The following is an 18,875-nucleotide window of genomic DNA, read 5'->3' as shown; positions in this document are numbered from 1 at the left end:
CGCACCCTCGCCATGCACTATTAATTCCCCCAGGTATTACAGCACTCATGACATCTTTCATAACAACCTTGATAATCTCACTGTTGCATTTGCAGTAAAATTATTGATGAGATAACTGTGTTTGGTGGGGGCACAAGTTAGTTACCTTAGGGCATGAGTTACAGTTACTTGAAATAACTCAAACAGCTGATATTCTGTGGTTTTATACTTTTAAAATGTTGTGTTGGGTTGCTAAAGGGATTGGCCACAGGGCCTGGCTTGCGCCCTAAGGTAACTATAACTCACGCCCTCATCATGTACTGCTAATTACCCCACAAATTACAGCACTCATTACATCTTTGATAACATCACTGATAATGTCTCTGTACCATCTGCAGTAAAATGATTGATCAGATAACTGTGCATTTCGGGGGCTTGAGTTATAGTTACCTGAAATAACTGTAACTGCTGAATTTCTCTGGTTTTGTGCGAGTAAATGCAGAACCTAAATATAACATCCCTGTAACCATTGTTTTTTTTTAACTGAATATATATATATTCATATTCTAGTGGGTAGTTAAAGGTAGGACCACACTAAAGCGGGAAGGAAAGCAAATCTTTACCACAGTCCAGCACACAATCATCCTCAAACTAAAGGAGTTATAAAAGTTAGGACTATGTTTTCATATTATCATAGGAAATATATTTTTTTGGTTTGCTAATATCTTTGGCGCCGCTTGACAGTGCTTCATGAAACCTTCAAAAGAATAGAATCGGTAACATGCAGCTCAAGCTCCTCCTAGAAATGTTTGGGGTGATACGCCAAATGGGGGGTGGGGGGGGGGGGGGTGTTGAAGGGCAAAATGTGTTTTTCCCATGCAGTTTTCCATAGGAAAATTGAACAGCGATACTGCAAAAATGGTGGAATGGAATTACACCAATGTTGGCAGAAAGCTATATCTTGATCCAGAAAGTGTGCTTTGTGATTTACTATATTCTGTTTAGTAGTTTTTGAGAAATTAAGCCTCAAAGTTTGTTTCACATCGCGGCTCCACCATGGTGCATCTGTGAGCTCCAGAGTGCATTGTGATAGTCTGGCTGAAACCTAAAGGAAAAGTTGTGGCCACCATCATAGGTCTCAGGGACTCAATCCCTTAGTCCTACAAAATAAAATAAAAAAGATATAAGCGAACAGGGCGTAGGGCTACTCTGACCCCCTGGGTTGTGTGGGGAGAAGGGGGGTTCCATTGCAAACCCCAGTGTGGACCCCTGGAGAACAGTTCTGTGACAGAACAAAATAAAAAAAGGAGGGGCTGAGTGCAGGACCTAGCCGCAGGCACACGTTTGGCCAAAGGCCATGGGGAACTGGTGCAGCAGGAGGCTGGACATAGGCTGGGGGGTTGGGCTTAGGGCCTGAGGGGTTCATATGGGAGAGTTGGAGATCAGAGGCGCCTGGTCCCTGGCAGAGTGCCAGCTCCAATTCAGCTTCTGGGCAATTTGTTTGGGCAACTGTCTTCCTGCCGTCCATCAAAATGAGGATGTGTAGGAGGCTGGACTGGCTTGTAGTGGGTACTAAGGGGTACTTACACCTTGCACCAGGCCCAGGTATCCCTTATTAGTGTAGAGGGGTGTCTAGCAGCTTAGGCTGATAGAAAAGGTAGCTTAGCAGAGCAGCTTAGGCTGAACTAGGAGACGAGTGAAGCTCCTACAGTACCACTAGTGTCATATGCACAATATCATAAGAAAACACAATACACAGATATACTAAAAATAAAGGTACTTTATTTGTATGACAATATGCCAAAGTATCTCAGTGAGTACCCTCAGTATGAGGATAGCAAATATACACAAGATATATGTACACAATACCAAAATATGCAGTAATAGCAATAGAAAACAGTGCAAACAATGTATAGTCACAATAGAATGCAATGGGGGCACATAGGGATAGGGGCAACACAAACCATATACTCTAGAAGTGGAATGCGAACCACAAATGGACCCCAAACCTATGTGACCTCGTAGAGGGTCGCTGGGACTGTAAGAAAACAGTGATGGTTAGAAAAAATAGCCCACCCCAAGACCCTGAAAAGTGGGTGCAAAGTGCACCTAAGTTCCCCAGAGAGCACAGAAGTCGTGATAGGGGTATTCTGCAAGGAAGACCAACACCAGCAATGCAACAACGATGGATTTCCTGACGAGAGTACCTGTGGAACAAGGGGACCAAGTCCATTAGTCACGAGCAAGTCGGAAGTGGGCAGATGCCCAGGAAATGCCAGCTGTGGGTGCAAAGAAGCTGCCTCCGGATGGTAGAAGCTGTGGATTCTGCAAGAACGACAAGGGCTAGAAACTTCCCCTTTGGAGGATGGATGTCCCACGTCGTGAAGAGTCGTGCAGAGGTGTTTCCGTGCAGAAAGACCGCAAACAAGCCTTGCTAGCTGCAAGGGTCGCGGTTAGGGTTTTTGGATGCTGCTGTGGCCCAGGAGGGACCAGGATGTCGCCAATTGCGTGAGGAGACAGAGGGGGCGCCCAGCAAGACAAGGAGCCCACTCAGAAGCAAGCAGCACCCGCAGAAGTGCCGGAACAGGCACTACGAAGTGGAGTGAACCGGAGCTCACCCGAAGTCACAAAGGAAGGTCCCACGACGCCGGAGGACAACTCAGGAGGTCGTGCACTGCAGGTTAGAGTGCCGGGGACCCAGGCTTGGCTGTGCACAAAGGAAATCCTGGAAGAGTGCACAGGAGCCGGAGCAGCTGCAAAACATGCGGTTCCCAGCAATGCAGTCTAGCGTTGGGAGGCAAGGACTTACCTCCGCCAAACTTGGACTGAAGAGACACTGGACTGCGGGAGTCACTTGGACAGAGCTGCTGAGTTCAAGGGACCTCGCTCGTCGTGCTGAGAGGAGACCCAGAGGACGGGTGAAGCAGTTCTTTGGTGCCTGCGGTTGCAGGGGGAAGATTCCGTCGACCCACGGGAGATTTCTTCGGAGCTTCTAGTGCAGAGAGGAGGCAGACTACCCCCACAGCATGCACCACCAGGAAAACAGTCGAGAAGGTGGCAGGATCAGCGTTACAAGGTCGCAGTAGTCGTCTTTGCTACTTTGTTGCAGCTTTGCAGGCTTCCAGCGCGGTCAGCAGTCGATTCCTTGGCAGAAGGTGAAGAGAGAGATGCAGAGGAACTCTGATGAGCTCTTGCATTCGTTATCTAAAGAATTCCCCAAAGCAGAGACCCTAAATAGCCAGAAAAGGAGGTTTGGCTACCTAGGAGAGAGGATAGGCTAGCAACACCTGGAGGAGCCTATCAGAAGGAGTCTCTGACGTCACCTGCTGGCCCTGGCCACTCAGAGCAGTCCAGTGTGCCAGCAGCACCTCTGTTTCCAAGATGGCAGAGGTCTGGAGCACACTGGAGGAGCTCTGGGCACCTCCCAGGGGAGGTGCAGGTCAGGGGAGTGGTCACTCCCCTTTCCTTTGTCCAGTTTCACGCCAGAGCAGGGCTGGGGGATCCCTGAACTGGTGTAGACTGGCTTATGCAGAAATGGGCACCATCTGTGCCCATGAAAGCATTTCCAGAGGCTGGGGGAGGCTACTCCTCCCCAGCCCTAACACCTTTTTCCAAAGGGAGAGGGTTTAACACCCTCTCTCTGAGGAAGTCCTTTGTTCTGCCTTCCTGGGCCAAGCCTGGCTGGACCCCAGGAGGGCAGAAACCTGTCTGAGGGGTTGGCAGCAGCTGCAGTGAAACCCCAGAAAAGGCAGTTTGGCAGTACCCAGGTCTGTGCTAGAGACCCGGGGAATCATGGGATTGTCTCCCCAATACCAGGATGGCATTGGGGGGGGCAATTCCATGATCTTAGACATGTTACATGGCCATGTTCGGAGTTACCATTGTGAAGCTACACATAGGTAGTGACCTATGTGTAGTGCACACGTGTAATGGTGTCCCCGCACTCACAAAGTCAGGGGAATTTGCCCTGAACAATGTGGGGACACCTTGGCTAGTGCCAGGGTGCCCACACACTAAGTAACTTAGCACCCAACCTTTACCAGGTAAAGGTTAGACATATAGGTGACTTATAAGTTACTTAAGTGCAGTGGTAAATGGCTGTGAAATAACGTGGACGTTATTTCACTCAGGCTGCAGTGGCAGGCCTGTGTAAGAATTGTCAGAGCTCCCTATGGGTGGCACAAGAAATGCTGCAGCCGATAGGGATCTCCTGGAACCCCAATACCCTGGTTACCTAAGTACCATATACTAGGGAATTATAAGGGTGTTCCAGTATGCCAATGTAAATTGGTAAAATTGGTCACTAGCCTGTTAGTGACAATTTGGAAAGAAATGAGAGAGCATAACCACTGAGGTTCTGATTAGCAGAGCCTCAGTGAGACAGTTAATCATAACACAGGTCACACATACAGGGCACACTTATGAGCACTGGGGTCCTGGCTGGCAGGGTCCCAGTGACACATACAACTAAAACAAAATATATACAGTGAAATATGGGGGTAACATGCCAGGCAAGATGGTACTTTCCTACAGGATGGTACAGATCCTCACAGACAATACAATCAGCATTTAGTACTGTAACAAGCAGAGCAGAGTGAAGTCTTGGCATCCTGTGCTAGGAAGCCTATTACCTGTGGAAGTGGCTGGATCAGCAAAATATATTTCTGTTAGCCAACCGTGTGGCATGACCTCTGCCTGAGCAGGTGAGCTGTTGTTGTTAGAAACAAAGGTCCCTTAACAGAACAAATTATACATAGGAGAAAAATAATACACAGGGTACTTTGTTAAATTAACCATTTAAAACCATGTATTTATTGATTCAATTAAAAATAATTTGTAGGGATAAGTTACCCCGTGGGGCACACAACAACAAGTAACAAGAAGTCACTCGGGCATAAATGTGTGAAACAAATTCAAAAGAGACAGTCTCACAAATATTGTATGACACGCCTGCACCCACAATCAATTTTACATAATCCAAAAAAGGTCAGAATGTCTATGTTGACGACATTTCAATCTACCTAAAATTATAGGACGATCATCAGGACATTATGATACAAGTCTGAGAATTACTGCACAATGATGATCAATGAAAACCTATAAAAACAAGGGAAGGAGAGGGAAGAGAAGAAAAAAAAGAAAAGAAAATGAATGCAAAAATCAAATAATAATTAGCCAACAAGTGTATGAATGGTGAAACAAGCATGCCTTAAAATCCATGTATAAAAAAAAAACATCTACATTCTGTATCTACCGGTCCAAAGGTGAGCGTATAGGATCTGGAATTTCAAGCCTCAATAAAAAATAAATATCGTAACGTGCTACTCCAGGTGCAAAAACTGGTACAGAAAGTGCTGTTTAATACCATGCATAAGTGCTGTGTACAATGCTTGTGGAATTAGACACCTACTAAAAAGGAAACAAATGTTCCATCCCAAAATAAGTGAAAAAGGCCCAAGGCCACCCCGGCCCCGGGGTAATCCCTGTCAAAGAGCACCTGTGGCCCTCAGAATTGCTCAAACCAAATTATTAATAAGGGTCAAGTAAACTGCTGAAAGGGAATAATCAACAAATGAGTCCCATAGTCAAATCAACTGGTACTAAACAAAAACAGGTGAGCTGAGCAGATGTCGGCTGGCAGATCATGAGTTGCATCATCACCCTGAAGTGGCAAAGGGCATCCTGGTCTCAGGCTCGGATCTGTTTGTCACCATTGAGAACATGCATTGCAAACTCCACTACGCACTGGAGTTTCTTCCAGGAAAGTCACTAGAAAATGCAGTCCATCTAACATCGGGCAGGGATTGCCTGCAGACTTTCCCACCACTGTCTTTTCAGCCTTGAGTTCTGAGGAAAGTGAGGGCAGGCTAGGCCCATGTCAACTTAACAGCCATAGAATGAACTAGGAGAATGTGGTATGCGTTCCAGAACTTCAGAGCATGAGCACTTGCCCTGTGATCCAGCTACCACTTTTGGGGCACCCTCTGGCTCAGCAACAAGGGGGGTGGTCTGCACCAGAATTTTTTCAACCCATACCTCCATGCATGAACATTGAGCCACTATGGTTGAATGCATTTGATCTGCCGAATCAGTATTCAGTGTTATCCTTGCAGTCTGATGTTCTTCAACAAAGTCTATTTACACAGGGTGCTGGGAGAAGTTCTTTGCTTAGTGTAGTGCTCATCATACCAGCACTCTGCAGTCCAAACCTTTGAGTGTGTTTCTTGTTTTATTGTTGTCAAATAAGACCTTGCAGTAGATGCAGTTAAAGGTTGGATGTTGGTCCTTCAGCCTTTCTGTGTTTCCTTGATCAGCTATTTCTGTTTAATTCACCAATTGTGATGTGTTTTATCAAAGGTCTGACTCGCATGTTTCCCCAAAAGCTGTCAAGCATGCTTCAATGGGACTTTACCTAAGTGTTGACCATCTTATGTGCACACTTTTTGAGCCAATGCACAGACTACTGACGCTCAAAACAGCATTGCTAATTGCCATCATCTCTGGGCACTGCACAAGGGAACTGCAGGCACTCTTGATGGAACCCGCTACACCACTTTCTTCCCAGACAAGTTAGTGTTGAAGTCCTGGGTGGCCATCTTACCAAACGTTTAGCCACCTTTCCTTGTTCACCAGTCTCACTCTACCAGCTCTTTTTTCTGCACCTCACTGTTCAGAGGAAGAGGCGAATCTCTATTGGCTCTCCTCTTAAAGGATGTAAGGTTTTAAACAGTGGACTATTGTGCAAATGGCTAGATCTTGTAGTTTTTTTTTGGGGGGGTGGGACAGTGCAAAACAGGACCTTGTCAAAATAGTTAGTCCTTTGCATCACAATCTTCTGTGCCAAGAAGCAATTCCCTGGAAGTCCGTTGGTCTATTCCCTCAGAGCCAGGGCTTCTACAGCAGCTTTTGTAAAGTGGGTGCTAGTTCTGGACATCTGCCAGGTTATGACGTGGGCATAGGTGCACACGTTCACAAAACACTTCTGCTTTGACAGCCAGGTCAATAGGATGGCCATTTTGCCTATGTGGTTCTGCAAGACTTTCTGGTAGAGCAGAAGGACCTTACCCTGCCACTCCCATTGGGTCAGTTGAAGTCCCAACCCCATGGAGGCTGAAAATAGAGGGAATTGGTGGAGAAAGACCAGAGAGATCACTGTACTGCATCTTGCTTTCCCCTCAGAGGGAGCCAATATGAAGGTGATCCACATTCAAGGCTAACCCCTGTCCCTGCCACAGAAAGTGATTGGATATGCCAAATAGCAGATGGGACACATTAGAGGCATTATGGGTAGTTTTGGAGTGGATTGTGTTAACTTGTTATAATCTGAGAGTTGACATAAAAGGAGAATGCACAAGGGTCTGTACTGAGGGTTACACCTGTCCCCCGCCCCACAGTTGACCCCTCTTTACAACATCCCCTTCTTACTCCTCCCAAGACCCTTTTCATTACTGAATGCGTCTTCTAGATCTGAGGCCCAGGGAGTGGCAGCATTATGCTTGTGCACACCCTCCATTATTTAGAAGGGGAATTGCCCGTAGGGCTTGGGACCCACAAATCAGACCCACAAGCGCTCCACAACCTGCTGGCTAGGTCTGCACTGCTCATGCTACATACATACATAGTAATCTTTCCTTGAGTAGCGTGGACTGGACCACAACAGTTTGTGTAGGAATTTTGCTTTCTGTTATTTGAAGGTTAATGTAGTGAATCGGGCTTGGAACGTTCAAAATGCCCTGTGTCTCTTTAATGGTTCTTATGCTTTTACTCTTTGACAAGTAATGAATTAGAGATAGGCATGGTACATGAAAATTCTGTTTATGACTTCTCTTTTTGTAATGCTCATCATAAAATATAGTAGATATTAGGTGTGAATAAAGTAAAAACACTTTAGATGGCTGGGTGAGTTGATGGAGCAGGTTCTGTGCAGCATGAAGCATTGTTCTTTGTATGCTATGCATCCTAGGACTTTCTCCTATCAACAGGTGTCGCTGTGGGACAGGGGGTACCGTAGCTTCTTTTATCTTTCGATCTCATAAATCATTACGCTGCCTCGGTAACATTGCCATACCTTGGCTAACATGTACCTGCTGCGCACCAGCATCTCTCAGCTTGCTTGAATGTGCATTAATATATATGTATTATTTTTTGAGGTTCTGTAGACACATACAAGATTTTCAGGCTTAAGAAGGATTTATATATTGTCAAGAAGACTTGAATGTATTTAAAAAGGTGTAAGCACATAGGTGGAATAAAAACAGGAGCGGAATAGACCAAAAGGCCCATATTTACCTAATTTTAGCGTGGATGCCACGCAAAGAATAGTGATTCTTAGAATGGCGTTGCTCAACGTTAGCTCGCAAAAGGAATTTTATGCTAAAAGTTGACACGGATAAGCACTGAAACTGCCTTGTGTCGCATAGTGTAAATCCCCATTTAATGAATGCAAAGTGGGTGTAACGGGGCAGGAACACCACAAGCACCCCGGGAATCAGACGTTGCATGGAATCCTGAAGACAAATGGCGCGAACAATGGGGGAAAAGGTACATCGGGTAATATTTTCACATACGATGCAAGTAATTTCTACAAAATGATCCATGTTAAACTGACTTGCCCTTTACCACATTAGAGAGTTGCACTGAAGAGTGTGTCCGGAGGACAAAAACTCACACACGACATCCCACACTCTCTTTTGCACTGCGGTGCCAGTGGCATTACGCAAAATGATGGGGCCCCCTGCAGAATGTGTTGAGCGGCCCGAGTCTCTGCCATATCTTACAGATATTTAATGGCCTGGGGCTGAAAGGGCCCCCCTCAAATGGCTGGGGCACCCCTGCGTCTATATTACACCCCGGTGTGGTGCAGTGTTAAATCATGTTTACTCTGACTAGCGATTGCTTGTTAAAGTTGATGTTGGCTGATTCCTTCTGGTTTGTAGTTAAGAAAGCGGATTGCTTCCTTATGAGGGAGAAAGGGAGAGACGCATCAGCTCTTGTTTGTGATGTGTTTGCTGCAATCTGAAAGTGCTCACAGTGCCAGGAGATTTAAGCTGTCCCTCAGTAATGAGGCTGAACAAGCCTAAAACCATTCTGGGGTCTCATGTTCCCTTTCCAATGGTACGTAAATTGTAAGAGTTGGCTGGACTATCCCTACTGGAGCAGGACTAAGGCTGATGTGCACACCTTTGATCTCCATATGGAGTAAGTAGCAGGATTGGCAAAACATCCACTGGAAGTAGCCCTGAGTAATTATCAGTGGCAGGGATCCGTTCAAGAATTCCACCAATCACCTTTTTAGGGTCTAGCCTGTGTCGCATGCGTATCGCTTGCGAGACGCTTTAGTAGTTAGAAAAGGGCTCAGAGCCCCATCCATGTCACGTCAGTGTCTTTCATTGGTTCGTGGGCTTGCCTTTTAAAATCTGCTTCCTTTCATTAGTGGAAGGCATGCATATGTCATGCCTTTTCCGGTGGTTAGCCCTCCTTGAGCACAACAACCAAGTACTGAAAACTTGCGAGGCTTGCTGTTTTCCGTCAGGTTTGTGGACTACTTTTTATCTTTTTTTCGCAGCGTGAAATCACTTGGCAGAAGTTGAGCGCTTTGCATGACATCGACCCTGTTACATAGTTAATTGCACTTTTGCCGGTTACGTAGATAATTGCACTTTTGCCAATAGGTTTCACTTCGACTGAACTGTTGCAGCATGATCACGCTCTTTTTTTCCATTTAATGTGGCAAGAAAAGTCCGGTTGGGAGTTTACAACTGCTTATAGCTCTAACTCGGAGAAATGCAAGACCTGTTGCATTGCAAATGCTTGTTTGTTTTTTCCATCAGAAGGTGCTCCAGGTAAAGGGCCATCAATCCGGGGTAGCGAGAAGTAATAATTGCTACACCCCCTTATTTGTTTGCACCTGTTGGTCTATGCACAATCCCTCTGATCTCTGAATTCTGAAAGATGTGGAACATTTATTCATAAGGAAAAACTTCATTACCTTGTCTGTTGTCGACCAAATGCCAAATCCAGGTAATTCATGACATTTTCACATTCCACATTTGGCATTCTATTTTACATCCCCACATACTGTAAGCCCAACACTACAAATACTGAGCTTTTAAAGCTAAGGGCCAGATATAGAGTTTGCATATGGGTTTCCGGTCCACCTTTTTACAAGTTCCAAAGGATACGTTACACTTTTAATAGCGCAGGTGGGACATCCACCATGGTGTGATTGGAAAAAGCCTATCGGACAAACTCGAAATCAGGCCATAAGTGTGCCTTTAGCTTTTCTTAGTTTTAGTCACTGAAATGAATTATTATTAATTAACATGGCACAGAATTGATTGCAATGAAGTTTTTAAAAACTTGTAAAAGCCCAAGGGTCAGTGACCATGTGATATTATTTATTGTGGAGTTAAGGGAATTTGGTTAGAGCATGTTTGATTTTACTTCTACCATAGCTACGATGTTAGTGGAGAGTGTAAATGTACAGGTACCCGGTAAGAGTTAAAATGGCAACTGAATAACATGGGGAGGATATAGGTGCTCTGTAAGATGAGGGTTGAATGTTAGATGTTTCACATTAGCTATAAGTGCAATTTCAAATTGGTTTCACCTCATAAAGTTTAAATACTCCATAGAATGTATGTGACCCCTGAAACACACTCCAGCTCTGGTCGCCTCCGATATCAGGCTGAAATGGGGGATTCCATACACACACACCCAACCGTTAACCTGTGAAAACGTGGTAGAGATAGGAGCCGTATTCTTGAAATCCCAATCAATGAGGCATGGGGTTGTCCCCAAAAGAACAAAAAAATAGAGTAGCTGGGAAGAGTATTGCACAGATGAGATAGCCAATTGAGTTCCCCACCTATTGTATTTGTATTCCCACATAAAATGGCATCAGTTTGAATAGCCAAATGTGTATACATGGCCAACATTTTCTTACCTTTGTCATACTTAACCGCTTTATGGAGAAGAGAATTGTACCACGTGTAGAAAAACTGTAAAACGTTGTGCCTGAATGTATCTGAGATGTATGGTAAGTTTTGTAAAAATTCAATAAAAGAATTTGTAAACAAAAAAAATGGCATCCAACTATCCTCTAAGAACCCAGACCTAAAGAAACCCACACAATTCTGATGAACTGGATACTTCTCCTAGTTTGCATTAGAAAACTACGGGCCAAGAAGGAATATTAAAGTATCCATAGATGTAAGTACAAATCTAGAGAGTGATTCGCCAGCACCTTATTGAGATACAGTGTTAGCAAGCAGTTCTTGTCACTTATACGATGCTTACGTGTAGTGTTAGGTGAACACTTTTCACTGACTTCTTACCGGTGCTTGTATAGGGAGAAGACATTATTGAGAGCCAATCTGTGGTACCTTCTGAACCACAAATGAGTTTTGGTCATAACTGGTGGTTCTGATGTACTAGTCGTTTATGGTAAGAGTAAACCAAGTGTCTTAGTGTCATTTGTCGAGGACCCTTTTCAACCTGACCTATTTCCAACTAAATGTCTCCCTCAGCATTACACTAGGGATCAGGTGCTCTATCTGGATATGTAATATTGACTCTGTTGCCTTGCATGGTGTGATAGGTGACATGCCTTCTTTTGAATATGAAAAGCTCATTATTTCGGTATGGTATTGTTACTCTTCCCATGGTGTTGGACCAAAATTGTCACATATTTTTAGGGGAATCCTTTCTTCTCAAGTATTTTGGTTGCAATGTTGACCATGGTGATAGGAGTACTTCTGCATCCGCAGTAGTTCTGCATAGAGGGCTATCCTTTTAGTCTGCTTTTTGAATCAGTACCCAATATTCAAGTATGACACCATACTCCTGATTGGTAATTGAACAGATGTTTATGTAGAATTTAAATTTTCTCTTTTCAGACGGGCCCTGGCCATGAATGGCACATGTACTGGGGAGCATGGCATTGGATTGGGGAAGCGGAAGTTGCTGGTGGAAGAAGTTGGGGAGATTGGTGTGGAGATAATGAGAAGGCTGAAATCGACTCTGGATCCCAAAAATATAATGAACCCAGGAAAAGTCCTCTAATGGTGCAGAGTGATGACAGCAAATGCTCTTACATGATTGAATCCATAACCAATGACTTTTTATTAAGGGCTGTCGGAAATTGGGCATCTCGCAATTCTGATTAATGGATACTGGAACTTTCCTTCTGAAAAATCTGTCACTTAGATGCATTTCTGGAACTTGAAGGCTAAGCTAGACAAATGGACAGACAATGTGAGTTGAACGTAGATACCCAGATATAGGATATCCAAATAAGGAAATTTAAAACAATGAAGCAAACGATTCTGAGTTTCAGAAACCACCCAATACTATCATAGCACAGTACCATCCATAAGGCTTTATATGAAAAGGTCCTCAGCAGGAACATGTGAGGACCTATTCACAAATCTAAGTAGCTACCTAAAGGCATTTACTCTGTCTCCCACGCATTCCCCCGGTTGACAGAGGTGTGAAACCTGCCAAATGTACTCAACTGCAATGATTCACCATACAAACACCTAAAACAGATTTGGAAATAAACCAACATCATATAGTACAAGGAATGAATGCAACCCAGATGATAAAACAACATGCACACTCCTTTTCTGGTCCAAACCGGTAGGACACCGGTTTAGACAAGAAGACTTACTGCAGAATTTCTTGTATCTACTAATAAAAGATTATGTAAAAAATATGCAACCGCAACAGTCATGGGAATTTATATTGTGAAAGCTCCTAGATCATAAAGGTTTGAGACAAGTGCCCTCATTTGGAGTTTACTGGGGTGTGAGCACTGAAATAGATTGGTGGTGCTCCTGCCTCACCAAAATCTTAGTTGTCCAGTCTCATTTCTAGAAGACCCCAGAGTTTCCTGTGGCAGAGCTTCAGCTGGCTCTGCCGTTGAAATATCTTGAGCCGGCTGACTATTGACAACAGAACCTGCAGGTCGCAGCGGCTGCCTATTTAGGCAGGTTACACTCATAGATGTTTCCTTCTTTGGATTACCATGCAATGCACAGTGGCCCCAAGAAGAAAAATATCCCTTACTTGCAGGAAGAAAACTCACTTGTCCATCTAGGACATGTGCATTTTGCTTTTCAGCAACAAATCCTAACCCCCGCCCCACCAACCTCTGTCGGGGAAACAAAGGCCACGGTCTCCACTGACTGGATGGGCTGGTGGGCTGCAAAACTTGTAATAAATGACACCCTAAATTACATTACAGCGTACTTGCCACACTACTTTATGGTTCTAGTACCATTGTTGAAAAGGAGCCTACAGTATAAGTAGTGCCTTTCAAATTTTTGTCTGACCGCTCCTATCCGACTTATCCTTCATTAAACTCTGAATCTATCGAATACTCTTATCTGCTGTATGAATTCAACACACCCGCCCTCTATGAATTTCTGTCTAGCACATATTTGCATTCATATTTGAACATCATCTTTCAGTACTTTTTCTGTTCCTATCAGGTTTCTAAGCTTCAATCTTGAAAAATTATATCACACACGTTCATTTCAGGTCTTCTTACACACAGATGCTGATATTTGAAGACGGGACTTGTGGTGTCCCAAAAGTTAATGTTCAATACCATATGTGTACTTATTGTGTTAAAATTAAAACATAAAACCTCTCAAACTGAACATCTCCATATACCAACTTGAGAATGTTGAGTCCTTTTTTTCAAGTGACTGGATGACTCCTGGCATTGTCCTGGGAGAGGTAGCATTTAAAACCCTTGACTGGTTATTTACTGTTTTCTCTCAGAAAGATATCGCTTTTTTCATTTTAGGATTTTGTGACTGAGAGGATTGGCATATGACCTTAGAAGCATTCACCAAGGGATACAGAGTCTCTTGTTACAAGAACTTTATGAGTTATAGTTTTGGCACAAGAGCCAGCGAGAGGCCCCTTGAACTCTGGGACCCATCTATGGTGTAAATTATGAAGGTATCAGGGTTCCTGATCTGATTGACCCTCAAATGTCGAATGTATATAATTAGAATGACTAAAGGCATGAAGGTATCCCTGAATAAAAATGAAAACATTGGCAAAGCTAATGGGTCTCGCCTTTAAGACAGGTATTGGCTGTGGCAATGTGCTTTAGCCATGTTTTATACTAGTATGTCTGCTGTTCAGCATGGCTAAACGTTAGTGGTGTAGGCATGTGGTAGATTGGGGTTCAGTGGAGTGGGGTAAATTGGGGTAGGCTGTAGTGGAGTGGAGTGGGTAGATTGGCCTGGAGTAGAGTGGGGTAGATTTGAGTGGGGTGGCATAGGAGTGGGGTATATTGGAGTTGAATGGGGTGGGTTGGGGTAGATTGGAGCAGGGTAAATTAGAGCGGAGTAGAGTAAATTGGGGTGGAGTGGGGAAAATTGGGGTAGATTGGAGCGGAGTATGGTAGATTAGGGTGGAGTGGGGTAGATTGAGGTTGTGGGGAGTTGAGTATATTGGGGTGGACTGGGGTCGATTGGAGAGCGGCAGTTTGTAATGGAGTGTGATAGATTGTGGTAGATTTGAGTGGAGTGAGGTAGACTGAGGTGAACTGGAATGGGATGGATTGGAGTTGCGTGGGGGTAAACTGAGAGGGTGGGGTAGACTGGAGTGGGGTAGATTGGTTTGGAATAGATTGGATTAGGGTAAAGTGGGGATAGATTTGGGTATATTAGGGTGGAGCAGGGTAGATTGGGGTAGAGTGGAGTTGGGAGGATTGTGTTAGGTTGGAGTGGGGTAGATTGGTATGCCGTCAGGTAGATTAGCATGGAGTTGGGTAGATGGGTAAAGTGGAGTGAGGTTGATGGGGTGGAGTGGGGTAGATTGGATGGATTAGAGTGTGGTAGATTGGATTGAAATGTGGTGAGGTAGAGTGAGGTGGAGTGGGATGGATTGGGGTAGATTGGTGTGAAGTAGATTAGGGTGGAGTAGGGTAGACTGGGGTAGATTAGAGTGGGAGTAGATTGGAGCAGGTTAATTGGAGTGGAGTTGATTGGACAGAGAGAGAGTGGGGTAGAGTGGGTTAGATTGGGGTAGAGTACTGTAGATTGGAGTGGGATAGATTGGGGTAGAGTGGAGTTGGGTCTTTTTTGGTAGATTAAGTGGAGTGGGGTAGATTGGAATTGAGTGAGATTGACGGGTGGATTGGAGTGGGATAGATTTGAATAGGGTAGATTGGAGTTGTGTTGTAGAGGTGGGTGGTGTGGGGTAGATTGGGGTGGAGTGTGGTAGATTGGAGTGGAGTAAATTAGAGTGGGGTACATCGGAGTGGGGTAGAGTGGGGTGGGGTAAATTGGGGTACTGTGGAGTAGATTGGGTAGATTGCAGTGGGGTGAATTTGGGTGGAGTGAGCCATCTTCCTGAATTTGCCATTTGTGCTTGCTGTGTCTTCATTACGTATTTCTCTATCTTTCCTTGCCAATACTTGACAACAGTCAGTATAAAAGAACACAATTGCCAAAGCGTAAATAAAATTTTGCTCTCCAAAGGGAACAGCTTCCATCTAAGTGACCGTGCGTGTCATCTGGCCTCCATTCTGTGCCACCCAGATCACCTTGCCAGCCCCCGCACAGGCAAGATTTGTCAGTTGTTTGTAAACTCACCCTTCCCTGTTTCCAGAGGCCTATCGACCTGTAGTTTTCAGACTTGACCAATATATCCCTTGAATAATTTCCTGTAGTGGTGCCAACTACCTTTTCATATACCTTTTATGAGAGAGCCACCATAACACCATCTCTTTATCAACCCAAATCTAAAGCATGTCACCTGTATCTTTCTGCAGTCTGCTCTGCTCAGTCTCTATCCCTGTCATCATAGTTGTGGTGAGCTGCGACATTGTCGCTCCTACTTTTTTGAATTATACAGATTGAGAGGATCAGGTTATGTATGTGGTAAGATGACATTGCAAAGAGACTGTTGTCGTGGCTCACTACTTTGTTAGGTTATCCCTATGTGCTACGTATGCAAGTCCTTATTTTGTCATATCATGAGGTTTGGGGGGAGGGGGGAGACAGTCGGTCCTAAAGAGCAAGTCTGTCCCCACGATATCTAGTGTTCTTCCCCAAAATGTCATTTTGTATGCGTTTCTCCCCTTGTATTCTAGGCTACATGTTGCATTCCTCAAACTTTCGATGCCCCCTGCCATTAATTCAGGGTGATCAATCATCATGTGCAGCATTCCTGAACAACTGTATTTTCACTTCCCATACAAGTGTGGTATCTCTGTGAATCCTTCCTTCATTAATTTCTGACCTGAGCCCCTCTCCCTCAATGTCGGCCAAGATGCAACTTGTCCTACCCATCGTCAGAGTCGGAATCCATCTTTCCGCAATATCCAACACCAAGTTCAAGAATGTATTGCCTGGCTTCCAACCTTTTTTATCCGTGAATCTGGTCCAGCAAGCATTGTTTAGGCCTGTAAATGCAGCTCTGTACAACACTTTGAGTGCAATGTTTTCCCAATGTTAAGCTTATATTGATCATTCCCAAACCGTTTAGAAAAAAAGCTTCACTTTGTCTACACAATATGTTCTGTATATTAAATGTAAATGCTGTATGTTGTGTCTTGCGTTTCTGGAGTTTTTTGATGTGCGCCTCAGAATCTGGGATTAGTCTCTGTCCTTCAGCTCTGTCCCTAAGTCACCAGACCATTTATCTTTCAGAGCTGTAAGTCGCTCCTGCATTAAACAAAAAGTGTTCTGTAAATTTGCCTTATCGCTTTTCCCCCATTCCCCATTACAAAGATTTATACATGGACAGCTGTACTGAACCTCAGTCATTCTTTCACAGAAGGTTGACTCTCCCCACCATTCTCTCCCAATATCGATTTTACATGAATTCCCCACTCAACTGAGTCCTTGCGTTTCACACCAGTCGGCATCAGGACTGTTCTCTGGGTGCATACGCCTAAGGAGATGATCTCTAGAGACTTCTCTGCTGGGAGTTTTAGACCACCTTAAGTAATTGAGCTAACCCCTTTAGCGTTGCTGTAAGTGTGATCAACATGTGAAGGATCTCCGGGGGTTCAGCTGTCAATTGTACTTCATCTGGGGGAGAATCAGCTACCTACTTGGTGGTCCGGTTGAATTTTGCACCAATTCAGTAGAGCTAAAAAATGTGGGAATGATGCATCTAATTCCTTAAAGATACTTCCTGGTCAAAGCCATGCAAAAGCCACAGCAACCGCACCATCTTTGCCAGAGCTATCTTGACCATTATTGCCACACATAGTTTTCTAGAAAAATGTTACCTTTAAGGCCTCTGTGGGAACTGAAACATCCCCTGCATGGTATAGGGGTGTGCACCCCTACCCTGAATGACCTAATGGCATGTAAAACAGGTAGCCTGACTTCATACTGACCAAGCTAGTATACTAATCAAGCATGTGTGCTAACACCTAGGTATGGTAATGCCAAGGTCTAGAACTGGTTCAGTGACCTGGAGGGGCACACCAAGCATGTCCTCTTTTCTGACATAGAATTACTGTCCAGGGTTGTTGGCTTAAAGTGTTGGTAGCAGAGTACTGATCTCTTGTGAATTTATAGTCCTGGACAGACCTTTTTTCTCTGTCAGAAAAGAGTGTGGGGTACCAGCTATATTCAAGTAAAAGTTCTGCTTCAGTGTGGCACCCAGACCTTTCTTTGACATTCAGCTTGTGTGTGCTGTGTCCATTTTGCATGTGGGGCTCATATGAGATAGCAAGACTCTTGCAGTGCAGAGTGAGTAGGTTTGCTTGGACAACTGGTGCCCTTTTTGGATCGCCCTTGGTTTAGTTAAAGGTGGAGGATGGGAATAGCTTCCCCAGACAGTGTAAGTGTGTTGTTTGCATTCCTGTGCTGGAGGTTGGACATACAGACACTGACATGGCAGGATGAAGGAACTGCTACTCTTAGTAATACTATGAGGACATTTTAACAAGGGGACTGCTGATTAGATTTTCCTGAGTACTGACTTTAGGTGGGTGGTAGGGTAGAGGGAATGAGTCTTTGTTATAGGTGGGGATGTTTCTCGGCAGAACTTGTCTTTCCTTGATTGCTACTGCAAGAAGGCTAATGACAGCTGGGGCAGAGTCTTCAGACTTCATTGTGCGCATGTTGTGGATACACCTGCTTTAAGCCAGCATCAGCCCAACCTACTATGAGAGCTATCATCTTGCATAAAGACTGTGTCTGCACCACATCCATAAAATGACATCTGAAAGGGAATCTGTGTCAGCACTACATTCATAAAATGACCTTTGAAAGAGAATCTATGCCTGCACTACATCCATAAAATAACATTTGAAAGGGAACCATTCCAAACCAGTTCCAATATTCCATGTCTGGAAAATGAGTTTAAAAGTGGGACATATACCACCCCACTTTGTTCTAGTTCCAAATTCTTCTTGATCAAAAAGGGACCGCTCTGCAGAATACATGAAGAGTTGCTGTGAGACTGGGGTTAGTGCATGCATGACAGACTATATACCAGAGGGGCAGGGGGGAGCACACCGGCTCTCATCCCAGCACAGTTCACCTCATTGCTTCTTGATAAATGTAGTACGCTTACTTCAAAGTTGCTGTTGTTTTTCTCAGAGGTTGGGGCAGTTAGTGCTGTTATCTCTAGACGTGGTTCTGGGTACAGCCCTTCAACAGTAGAGAGCAGAAGTAGTAGAGTGCAGAGAAAAGTCATGTGGGGTTGCTGGTTTGCTGCCCAAGTCTTCACAGGTCACAATACCACTCCACAGGAACACAATTTTGAAGTAAGCACTAATTGTGAAATGCATTTACCAGGATGCAAAGGGGTGAACTGTGCGCTGGGGTATGAAGCAGTGAGCTCCCAACGACCATTCAGACTATATACCAGGGGAAGGTGATATCACCTGAAGTCAGCCCAAATTGCCA

The 18,875-nt window shown here is 44.5% G+C and overlaps 1 protein-coding gene across 2 annotated transcripts in view; it reads left to right on the top strand.

Moving 5' to 3' along the window:
• LDHD (lactate dehydrogenase D) overlaps positions 1–14,060 on the top strand; it is a 432,353-nt gene extending 418,293 nt beyond the window's left edge. The window contains exon 11 of one of the 2 annotated variants that reach the window (XM_069217648.1): positions 11,877–14,060. In XM_069217648.1, the coding sequence (XP_069073749.1) occupies positions 11,877–12,042 (166 nt within the window). In that variant the 3' untranslated portion in view covers positions 12,043–14,060. The remainder of the gene's footprint in view (positions 1–11,876) is intronic. The other variant, XM_069217649.1, reaches the window with a different exon arrangement.
• The last annotated feature ends 4,815 nt before the right edge of the window (positions 14,061–18,875 follow it).

The sequence above is a fragment of the Pleurodeles waltl genome, chromosome 12 (assembly GCF_031143425.1).
Source record: "Pleurodeles waltl isolate 20211129_DDA chromosome 12, aPleWal1.hap1.20221129, whole genome shotgun sequence".
Taxonomy (NCBI): Eukaryota; Metazoa; Chordata; class Amphibia; order Caudata; family Salamandridae; genus Pleurodeles; species Pleurodeles waltl.
This window is presented reverse-complemented; position numbering and strand designations above follow the sequence as displayed.